General features: G+C 40.8%; 1 protein-coding gene across 1 annotated transcript in view; it reads right to left on the reverse strand.

The window, feature by feature from the left end:
• CAT (catalase) overlaps positions 1-8,920 on the reverse strand; it is a 37,947-nt gene extending 29,027 nt beyond the window's left edge. Inside the window, exon 1 of the mRNA XM_029914703.1 lies at positions 8,755-8,920. Coding sequence (XP_029770563.1) covers positions 8,755-8,820 — 66 coding nt within the window. The 5' untranslated portion in view covers positions 8,821-8,920. The remainder of the gene's footprint in view (positions 1-8,754) is intronic.
• Positions 8,921-12,525: the final 3,605 nt, after the last annotated feature.

A 12,525-nucleotide genomic window follows, 5' to 3' on the forward strand; every position in this document is an offset into this window, starting at 1 on the left:
AGTGTGAGGTGGTATCTCAGTGTGGTTTTGATTTGTATTTCCCTGATGATGAGTGATGCTGAGCATCGTTTCATGTGTCTGTTGACCATCTGGATGTCCTCTTTGGAGAAATGTCTGTTCATGTCTTCTGCCTCTACTACAAAGCTGTCATCATCAAGACAGTATGGTATTGGCACAAAAACAGACACATAGACCAATGGAATAGAATAGAGAACCCAGAACTGGGCCCACAGATGTACGGCCAATTAATCTTTGACAAAGCAGTAAAGAGTATCCAGTGGAAAAAAGACAGCCTCTTTAGCAGGTGGTGCTGGAAGAACTGGACAGCAACATGCAGAAGAATGAAACTAGACCACTCTCTTACACCATACACAAAAATAAACTCAAAATGGATGAAAGACCTGAATGTAAGACAGGAAACCATAAAACCCTAGAGGAGAAAGTAGGAAACAGCCTCCTTGACCTCAACCACAGCAATAGCCTATGCGACACATGCCCTTGTTTCCTAAAAGCAGCAGAAAAAGAAACAACATCCCACGATGCCAGCTCTGTGCTTGCTCTAGTAATAAGATGGAGGGTGGCCATTTCTGGTTCAAAGTTAATCAAGAAGGGCAGAGAATCAATGCAGTTGACAGAACTGTACAGAACTCCTAATTTCCCTTCGTAACTACCATTTCTGGAGCACCTACCATATGCAAGGCTTTATCTGAGGTGCCTTCACCTAAGTCCCCTCACTTAAGCCTCCAATAATCCAGCGAGAGACATGTTATTATTCCCATTTAATGGGTGATACTGTATGATCAGAGACTTTGACTGAGTTTACACAGATTTCAATGTGGGAGCACAGGTTTACTTGTTACATATAAGAAGCAGGATGAGCAAAGAGATTTCTTCCAACTTGCTGATCATCATTATTATTATGTTGTTGTTGTTTTTGTGGTGGTGGTGGTGGTGGTGGTTTTTAAAGTCAGATCACTTTAGAACTGGAATTTTTTAATAACAGGAAAGCTTTTAATTGCTGGATAATTCTAAGAGTTCTCTCTCTCAGGAAAGCAGCATTTGTACCTGTTCAGGTGTTTACATCTTTCTGCCTGCCAATTATTCCTGACATTCACACACGCTTCTCCTGAACCGCCCTTCCTGCCTTCACCCCTACACCATCCCTTCAGCTGGGCCAAGGGCATCTTCTTCCGCCCCACAGAACAAAATCTTCATAACTGCCTGTCTGCTTTATTGTTTTTCCTCTCAAGATAGTATACTTGTTTTACATCTATATCCCTGACAACTGACACAATGCTGTGATCAACAAGTACACACACCAAAAAAATGCTTGTGGATTCAACATGTGAATAAATTAAACTGTGGGCCAATCCAAAATGGCCAAGGAAGATTATTCCTAATTAGGAGGAGGAAACAATAATAGTCTACCCCTCTCCCTGCATCTCCCCTTCCAAAAATAAACAAAAAATATTTGAATTTATAACTTCAAATTCTGATCAAACACCTTTAGACAAATGTTATAAAAACTGCTACAGAAATTGGTAAAGAAGTACTTTGGCTTGCCTGAAAACTGATGCCATGATCAGGGACTCAAAGTAAAATTCCATTTTGGCTTTGCTCTTTGTATCTTTTGGCTGGAGTTACGATATGAATGAAGACATTTTCCTAGGAGGAGTAAGGTTGGCTTTCTCTGACAAAAAAGTTTATCGACATAGTTTCCACTTATTAGTGCCTTCTGCTCACAGAAGACCCAAGAACTTCCCAAACATCACTTTCCTGTTTTGTATAGATAAGGATTGGTAATACAGCCCCTCCCTGACTTTCAATCCCAAAGGAGTCATAATGACAGCTTTTCATTCTCAGAGTTCAACATGGAATATGCCCGATATTTTCTAGCAAATTGTTCCTTAATGCACTACATTTATTCAACAAAGATCCATCAAGTACCTACAATGTGCACACCCATGTACAGAAGACCAAAGACTGCCTTGGCCTTCAAATTTCTGTGGGGAAGCGGGAGAGATGTCAGAGTGCTGCAAGGCCTCCTGGCCCATTCCACGGAAGGGCAGACACTTCCCTGAGAGGGCAGTTTTCTTTGGGAGAAGAACCCAGGCCTGCACAGGGCCCCCTCTCCTTTCCCCTTTAGAAACCAATGGCCACAGCACACATCCTTCAACACACAACCTGCTCTCTCAGGGGCAGGCTAAATACAAAGGGTAAATTCAACACAGGGCTTAAATCTCAGCTGGCTCATCTTGGCCAAAATTCCTAAGCCACATTCTCCAATCCACACTTGGAACTTACTCATCCCACCGACTCCTTGTTTCAGCCTGGGTATGGAATGTGTATGTGAGAGGTCTTACTCATTAGCCGTTCTCAAAGCACAGAACAGTAATAACAGCTTAGTATGCAGGCATTGTTCCCAGCTTGACTTGAGTTATCACACGCTCTCGTAAGTAAGGACTGTTATAATCCCCATTACACAACAGAGGAAACTGAGGCACAGAGAAGTTATGCAACTTCTACCATAATCTACCATAACCCATTCAGCCAAGACAAAGCGCAGAGTTCAGCACTGTGCACAAAACACACACGAGGCAACCGACCAGCTGGTTGACGCTGGCTCCTGCCCAGAGAAGGCTTATGGTCACCACTAACTATCGTGTAGGCTAATTAATCCTAAATTCCTGACTCAGTCTGATAGGCTCTTTTATTATTAACCTTCAAACATTCTAAGCATCAGAAGGTGCCCCACCTTAATGCCACTTCACACCAGGGTGACTCACAAGCACATAATACATGAATTGATAGCACTGGGAAATGTTTCTGAGAGCCTTTATGACTGAAAACTATGCTTTCTGAGAAAACGTGGAGACCTCATCACCGGGATGCACTTTGTCCTGTAGGCTGACTTCATTATGGTCAAGCCACTAGGTGCCTGATATAAAGTCAATGTCAGTCAGTCATTCTAAGCTCAAGAAGCAAGGCTGATTTTCATTCTATTTTACACATTGTCTAAGTTATCTTATACCCTCCACCTAGGCTATTGCCACTCAAAAAAAAAAAATTAACGCATCATGGAAAAAGTGAAATCCAAAAAGGGTAAGAAAAAAAAATCAAGCTTTTAAGTGTAATTAACATATGTATATAACATGCTGATTCCACAATTCTATACTTTACTCAATGCTCACCTTGATAAATGTAGTCACTGTCTGTCACTCGACAATGTTATTAAAATATCCACACTGTGTTCTTAACCAAAAATACAAATGGATCCTATTTGCTAAATAAAGTTTACTGAAAGCTTCTGAACAGGCCATTTCAGCAGTACACTGCTACCAGATATGCAGCCTTTATGGCCTTAGACTAACAATGCCCTAAGCAAGGGACAGTAAGGTCTATCAGGCAGGACAAGAATTGCCTCTCCATGGTGTTGAACTAAGTGGGGGAAGGGAGGAGAAGCAAATGACACAAGAAAATAAAAAGTGATTGATTCCAAGGATCCCAGGAGAGAGAACTAGTAGGCAGTTTTCATTCAAGAAAAAATAAAATAAAAGTTGCCTTGAAGATAAATGTCAGACTTAAAGCTCACATGGTTGGATCTCTGAGCACATTCACTGAACATACCTCTTCCTTCACCCCAATGGGACATGTCTGTTTTCCAAGCAAGATTCTTTCGCATTACTATGTATAAAAGTAAAAGGGTCACAATAGTTGCTAATGGTTTTTTCTCTCTTCTTGGTGAGCAGTCAACGTTTCCATCAAGAAATGGTCAAAATATTGCTATTGGTTTTCAATCATTAGCCAACATTTAGAATAATCCTATCAATAATAAAATCTTTAAAATACACAAAATAATAGCTACCGCCAAGAGTTTTTTTTCTGCATTGGGGAAGCTGTCTAAAATAAGTATGGGAGCATTAAGAGCTGGCCTATTCCTTCAGTCTTTCAAAACAGTAGGAATAAGAGGAAATGGTGAAGAAAGGCTCAAAAAATGAAGGATAATTGATCCACAAATATAAACGATTCTTTGACTCTTTTTATTAGAAACCATAGCAGTCACAGTACTCAGGAGGAAAATAAAGAACAAAAACAAGAATAAAATAAACAAAACTAAAGATCTATTTGTTTTACATGTTGCAATCAGCCACTCTTTTCTTACCTGAAGAAAAATAGAGAGTAGTCTACATATTGGCCAAAACAAATGAAAGCTTAGAAATTTTGATTTCACTTCTCATGTCTCTCTCACCATCGCACAATGACCCAGCAAACACTCCTACATAGTTCCCAAAAGCACATGTGCACAAGAAGCTATCAGTCACCCCTTCTCCATTCCAAATGCTGGCAGTGTAATACTGATGTAGGCATTATAAAATTACTCTGAAATACATAAATTCTCATGGGCTCTGTCTTCTGACTCAGTAATAGGAATGAATGAATCGAGACCCAATCTCTCTCCCAGGTAATAAAGGAACTGTTTTAGAAAGGTAGAGCTTGAACTGTTCAAATTCTCCAATTTTTAAGGGATCAGAGGCTACTAAGTAAGCCTAAGTATCTAAAAGGAAGAGCATTCTAACTGATAAGCAACAATGTTCCCATTGAAGCTCCATCCAATGTGACAGGTAATACCTGGAGAACCAACTCCTTCTCTTCAATGTATTTCAAGAGAAGGAGAAATAATTTTTTTAATGTTGTTTTTTTCTTTTTGAGAGAGAGAGAGAAAGAGCATGGGTGCAGGAGGGGCAGAAAGAGAGGAAGACACAGAATTCAGGGTCTGAGCTGTCAGCACAGAGCCTGACATGGGGCTCGAACTCACGAACCACGAGACCATGACCTGAGCTGAAGTCAGACATTTAACCAACTGAGCCATCCAGACACCTTAAAATAAAGATTTTTAAGAAAATCCAAGTCCTACCTATAACAGATTTGATTCAATGATCAATTAAGTTTATAAAGCTTCTAATTCACTTCTCAGCAATAAAATCTGACTACAAGGAGAGATTCCCAATAAATTACTTTCACATTGGTTGACACTTTGGTTCCAAAGGAGAATACACCCAGCTTGGCATTCTGCATCTGGTTCTTGGAGGAGACAACAAGGTGCCTTCCTATAGTAGTTCCAAAACTTAAAGCTCTCACAGTCTAGTAAAATATTAAAAAAAAAAAAAAAAACAAGGAGTGGGACAGAGGATGTTGATACAGAGCTGCCCACTTAAATAGAGGCATTTGCCAAGTACAGGGAGCGTAAAAAAAAAAAAATACACACACACACACACATTATCCATTACTATCATAATTTTCTAACAGGAAGACTATTTTAATGTCAGAAAGTAAAAATGACATAATCTTTAAAAAAAAAAAAGACTATATCTGCTTGCCCATTACCCCATCACAAGAAATGGCCAGATTTTCACATGGAATGTATGGTTTGGATAATATAGTAGGGTTGGCTACCTGGACAGAGGTAGATTGCATTTCCCAGGTGCCCTCACTGTTAGCTGTGGTCATGTAACAGGTGTGGCACTGTAGCCAACAGAATGTGAGTAGAAGTGACCTATACCACTTCTAGCCTGGTCCCTAAACCTCCCACAAGCCCTCCTCCATGTTCTTAACCTTCCATGGCTGGACTGTGATGCCCAGAGCAGCCTTTAAAGCCAAGTGCTGCCAAAGAAGGAGCCTCCTTCTGCCTGGAGCATTCAGTAACTGTGGGCAGTAGAGTACTCACGCCATCTCTTCAATCTCAAAGCATTTAAGCTCATCAGGTAAGAGAAAAATAAATTTCTAATGTGTTTATACCATTAAAGAGTTTGGGATTATTGCAGTACTTAGCCCATATATGATTTAAAATATGAGCTATGTAGCAACAATAAAAAACTAATTTTTAAAGGACAAAAGATTTGAACAGATATGTCAAAAGGACATGTGCCAATGGTCACTAAGCACATGAAAGGACAGCTATCTTTATTCATCAGAACAGTGCAAATTACAACCTTAATGAGACATCAGTTCATATCCACAAGAATGGCTAAAATCAAAAGGCTGGCAATGCCAATGTTGACAAGATGTGGAGCAACTGGAACTCAACTTTGACACTGTTGATGGAAGTGTAAAATGGTAGAAACACTTCGGAAAAAGGCGTAACAGTTTCTCCTAAAATATTCACTTACCCCATGACCCAACAGTTCTACTGCTAGTTATTTCCTAAGAGAAATGAAAGCATATGTGCACAAAAATACTCGCATGAGACTTTTCCAGGTAGCTTTATTTATAACACCCCAACACTGGAAATAGCCCACATGTCCAACAACAGGATAAACAAATGGCGATGTATTCATGCAATGGAATACTACTACTCAGTAATAAAAACAACCAACTACTGACACATGCAACATCATGAATGAATCTTAAAATATTTTTTCTTTTTTTTAATCTTAAAATATTTTTGATGAAGGAAAGAAGTGTTAACACAAAAAAGCACATAAGCCAATGGTTAAAAAAAATCAAAACAGTGGTTCCATAGGGCAAGACTGCAGGGAGTGCAATAAATCACTAGGAAACAGCATTTAGGAACTTTCCAGAATGACAATAACCTTCTATATATCTTGATAAGGAAATAGGATTCACAGGTGTATATGTTTATCAAAATATGATGAAATGGTACACTTAATATTTGTATACTTTGCTATAGGTATTATCTTAAATACACAATCAAACACTGAGTGTTTACAGGTAAAGTCTACTGATGTCTACAACCCAATCTGAAATATAGTCCCAAAAAGGGGGGAGGTTAATAGATGTGCAAAGAGATGGACAGATAGAGTAACATGTAATAAAAGATACACAGCAAAATGTGGTGAATATATAAGTATACACTGCACAATTCTTTCAACTGCTCTGAATATTTGAAGTTTTCCATTAAAAGCACTGGAAAATTATTAAGGCTACATATGCAAAATTCCTTTTGGAGGATCAGGAGAGGGGAGGACCTTAAGAAATAAGCAATTTTCACTCAGAGCAGCTAAGAGTGAAGAGTAACAAGACATCAAAATAACTGCCAATTGGGACCATGTACACAGTGCATGGAAATACCACAGGCAGAGGAGACAACAGTATTTCAACTATGAGTCCCCCAATCATAGATGTGCTTTTGTGAGCCAGACGTTTCACACGCAGGCAACCATAGAGGGAAAATCACCAGTAGGGTCTTAATGATTTAACAACAGTTACTGATTCTCAAAATGAAGAGAAAGGGTAGTCTCAGAACAAAGCGGGTGGGGGTATTCTTTAAAAATGAAAAAATTGTGCTTTATGAAAAACTCACTACACAGTCCATATTTTTCTCAATTCACAGAGTATCATGAAAACTTCAGTATGAACCAGGATTTAGCAGCCACTGGATATGGAGAGAATCCTGGCCCCACCAGCTATGTTCTAATCTTGACTCTGCCACTAGCTGCCTATCCTTAATCAACAAGGCTCTAAGTCTTTCTGGCTCACTGTAGGAACTCATGAAAAACTGAACTACCCTCCTGGAATATAATAAAGGGCAAAACAAGAAGAGAGATCTTCCAGGCCCTTGGAGGAGAATGACAGCCTTCTCAAGAGCAGGGAACTATAAAGTACCCCATGGACACTTAGCATTAATACCCCAGTTCATATATACTAACCTGGTTTTGAGAAAGTGCATTAAGATGAGAAAAAGCACGGCTCTTGCCCTCTGCCATTAACCAACTGCCATGGGAACTAAGCAAGTCCCTGAGACTCTCTGGGCCAATACAACAAAAGAAAACTCAGATCAGATGTTCTCTCAACTAATCCAACCTGCTCAAAGATGCTCTTCAAGACTCTGTGCCCGTGGATACAGGCCAAGAATGCCTCACCCACCACCACTGAGCTGAAAGCCTTCTCCTTAAAGCACTTGTTCAGATGTCACTAGCTTTGGGAAATTTTCCAGCCAAGTCGGGCCATTCCCTTTACAATTTATAGATAACCTCAGTTAGAGCCCTCACCACGCTGTATGTTAATCATTTGTTTATCAGTGTTGTCTCCCTGACTAGATTTTGAGCTTCTCAATGCTATAGTTGTTGCCTAACTGGCATTTGTTCACCTTGTCTCAGCACAGTGATTATGCAGGCACTCAAAGAATACGTGTTAATAAACGCATTAACCAATCCCTACCGTCGCTTCTAGCTCTAAAATGTTAGGCATGGTGTTTTTTAAATGCAAATGGAATAATGGCTGTAAAAAGTATTTAGTCGTTTAATACTGTGCGAATTGAGTATCTGGTAACATCAGCAGTGTTGGGAACATCGTTAAAACACGATCCCTGCCCCCATGCAAATATGGAAGCTTGTAGTTATTGCCAGAGCAAGGTCAAGGCTAGAGCCCGGTCCCCTCCCCCACCCCCCACTTCCTTTCTTGCTGCAGCTCTCTGCCTCTTTCCCCATGAGCCTTCAGCCCTCCCTCAAGCTGCGACCTCTGTCCCAGCTGGCAGAATTGCAAAAATCGGAGCCAATCATTCACGCCCGGCGGCGGACGAAAAATCCTGCAAGCTTGCCCCCGGCCCCAGAAACCTCTCCCCTCCTCTTCGCGAATAAACAGTCCTTCGAGGCTGGAAAGCAGCGCCCACCCCGGCCCCTGATCAGTGGTACTGCTCCCAGCAACTCCGCAGCGCAGGAGAAGCCGGGCCGTTACTTGCCCACGCCCAGCTCTCTGCTCAAACCTTCGAGCCTGCTCGAGGGACGCAGGGTATACCTGCGCACCCCGCTGCTCCTTCCATTGCTTCATCTGGTCGCTGGCTGGATCCCGGCTGTCCGCCATGGTGTTCGACTGTCTTCGCAGAAAGTCGCAGGCAACCTAGGTTTCGCGTCTCCACCCTCTGCTGGAGACTGCGTCTACAGCCGCGCCGCAGATGTAGGCGACTTCTGCCTCCGCCAGTCCGCCCCGCCCCTCGCTCCGCCCCCGCGGGAGGCCCGCCTCCCGATTGGCCGCTCGAGCGCCAGGCAGGATGGGATTGGCAACCAAATATGGGCGGGAGTCGAGGGGCCTGGCGCTAGGCCTTCGGGAGGGAGACTGAGCCCGGGACTGGGAGCGGCTTGAGAGGTGTGTGTAAAGGGGGGAGCCCCGCCCCTCGGACCCCCAAACCGCGGGATTTGTGAACCCAGGGCTGGGCTCCGTTTATGGGGCCCTCAGTCTTGCCTCCGGTTATCAGCGTCCTTCAGGCTGCCACGCGAAGCGACCGTTGGTGGCATGCCAGTTTTGCTGAGGGAACGCTTAGGCGCTGCTGGGTGGAGCTTGAGCTGTAAACACGACCTCAGCTCATTTTAATAATTCAGAAATCCTGGGATGAATTCCAGTAATCTTCTCAAATGTCACGTTAGTTTTCCTGGATCACAGACTATTTCCACGGAAAAATGAAATATTGACAAATGCTTCATGATCTTAATAGTCTAAAACCCTTAGGATAGGAAGGAAGGTCAGCCTTTGACGTTCCCTTTCTGCTTAGAAGTTCCCCTTTTTGGACTATCTGCTGTGCGCCAGATGCTGTTTGATGTTTGCCAGATTATATCATTTAATTTTCCAATCTCTTGATAAAGTTTTGTTACCCCCCCCCCCACACACACACACTTGAAATAGGACGAATCTGAGGATTAAGAGAAATGGAGGAATTTGCCTAATAGAGTTAAACGCTAGCGAAAAGTCAGTCTAGATCCTTGGGGGCCAGATCCTGAACCACTATGCTATCCTGCCTTTCTAAGAATACGAATTTTGAAAAATTCTAAGAATTTTAGAATCCTATGTCTTTAAAGAACCATATTGGAAAATTAAATCTTGAGTGAGTTATTGACTAGTTTGTCATTATTATCACATGGATTGAATGTTTTCCCCCCTCAGGTGCTATGATTTCTCTTTAAACCGTAGATACATATACATATAAATATAAACTTAGATATATATACATCTAAATATAATCTTCAAATTAAGAGTGCTCAACTTTTAAATTTGATATTTTTTCAATAAAACTGCATATAATGGGTGAATATAGGATAATGGAACTTTCAGGTGTTCTTGACTTTACAGAAGTATGACATCAAGAACATTAGTCCTAAAAGTTTAACTTTTGCAGTTTATGGAAAGAGCAGCCCCCCAAAATGATATTCAGTGTCCTGTGTTTTTCCCTCATTACACTTATCACAACCGCAAAGGTGCTATTAGCTCTGTGGTTTGTGTGGTGTCTTTTGCTACCCACTTCGTTCCCACTGCCACCAGAGTATAACTCCATGAGGGGAGAGACCACTTGTGACTTGCTCGGTGTTGTATTCTGCACACCTAGAATTTATTGAGTACTTACTCCATGCCAAAGAGTGTTCTAAGATTTTTGTGTGCATTTGCTTAGTTAACCCTCCCAACACCCTCTGAGTTAGGTACTACTATTATCCTCATGTTACAGTTTAGGAAACTGAGGCCTGGAGAGGTTAAATAAGTAACTTGTCCAAGATTACACAATTATTAAAGGATAGAACCAGGATTCTAGCCCTGTTCATCTCCTGAGCTCATGACTTGTTGAATAAATAAATGTTGAAAAGGTCACACTAATCATTTTCTTCACTGACTAAGATAAATTTCAACAAAGTAAATAAAAAGAGGCCTGGAGTCATGTGTTAACCTTTGGTCTTTACATGAACATTGTCCTGTTTATCTTTTTTCTCTGTGTTTCCCTTAGCGTTGGTTTGGATTCCTAAGGAATTTCCAGTGAAAGAGAAATGGAGAGACATGACACTTTCAGATCATGTCAAATCTTGTACATTAAAATAAGGTATGTGCTTACGAGTAATGACAATGAATTTATATTGGCTACACTGGTAGCATTATATTCATTGGCTTTAGAACTATAATCTAATTATAGTTTAAGTGAAAACACTTCTAAGAACCAGCCCTAGTTTAAAAATACATTAAACTAAATCTGTTTGACTCCTACAGGTAATCCCAAGTGATTGGTTCAGTAAACAAATTTGGTCTCATATTTTTATGTTTTATTAATACAAAGGTGAATATTTTTGTTGGTATTGAATACAATTGTTATTTAGAAAATACTATTCTCTGATTATTCAGAACCCAATGAAATAAAATATACTGGCACAAAACATAATGTTATTAATCCTGATATCACCAAATCAGAAACCAAACTTACAAAGTAGGCCATACACTGTTGAAGAGAAAAGTCAGGGCACTCAACTAGGAACCTTTATTGACAAATTTTCTTCCATCGCTATTTGAAAGAAAAGAATGGGGAAGAGGAACTATGTCTCGTTGGATGACAGGTATATGATATAGCGCAGCATGAGATTAATGGAAACTGAGATAATTATGTCCATTCTGATTCCACCCACCCTGTGAGAGGCTGTGAATATTCCACATATTTTGATATCATTCTTTTTGCAGTGTCTTGGGGAGTAACTTGGGGATAGAGAAAGGGGTAGAAAAAAGGAACAGAGCCTAAAAGAGAAGAGGTGTGTCACAACCCAGAATGTCCTGTGAGGGAAGGACAGTGAACACTGCCACAGAGTGGTATGAGTATGTTTTCAACCCCCTGAGCAGACAGGAGAGGGAAACCCAATTTGCAAAACGTGACAAAGTTTCTATATGTGTAAAACAGGTTTATGTGTGTGAAATAGGCATGTACCTTCTACTCTGCCTATTTGGCTTTACCACACATTACTTCTGCGCTAATAAGAACAATTACTTGGGGCACCTAAGTGGCTCAGTCAGTTACGCTTCTGACTTTAGCGCAGGTCATGATCTCACAGTTTGTGAGTTTGAGCCTGTATCTGTGCTGAGAGCTCAGAGCCTGGAACCTGCTTCAGATTCTGCCTCTCTCTCTCTCTCTCTCTCTCTCTCTCAAACATTTAAAAAAATTTTAATAGAATAATTACTTAAGAGGAGGCAGCCCAGATGTCCTTTGGGGTTTGGTAATGGCCATAGTTGGAATATCCTGAGAGAAAAAATCCATGTGCTTTTTCTCTTCCAGGCTACATGTTTTATGTTATTTTCTGGGTGTTTGGAAAAAGAAAACACAGAAATAATAATTTGAAATTTGTTATTACCCTAACTTTTTTTTCCCCTGATGTGAAATGTAATGCATGCCTCCTAATGAGGGCTCGGAAATACAAAATAGTATATAAAATTAATAATTATCCACAGGTAGTAATAAATATGTATCTTTCTTACCAATATTATCTCTTGTGTATGTAATGTGTATGTGTTTGTGTGTGTGTGTAAGAGAGATTAATAATGATTAATAATGGATCATACAGAACATATAATTTTTTGCATGCTGCTTTTTTTTAACTATTAAATCTGTTCAGTAAAGATAATTTCACTCATACAAAACAACAACAATTGACAACAGTCTGAGCACTGGACACTCCATCAGAGACAGGGAGGCACTGCAGGCACTAGGAGCCCTTCCCCCACGCCAAGAGAAGACCCTGGGCACTCCTCTACCACCTGTCCCTAACAGAGATG

Source organism: Suricata suricatta, chromosome 11, assembly GCF_006229205.1.
Source record: "Suricata suricatta isolate VVHF042 chromosome 11, meerkat_22Aug2017_6uvM2_HiC, whole genome shotgun sequence".
Lineage (NCBI taxonomy): Eukaryota > Metazoa > Chordata > Mammalia > Carnivora > Herpestidae > Suricata > Suricata suricatta.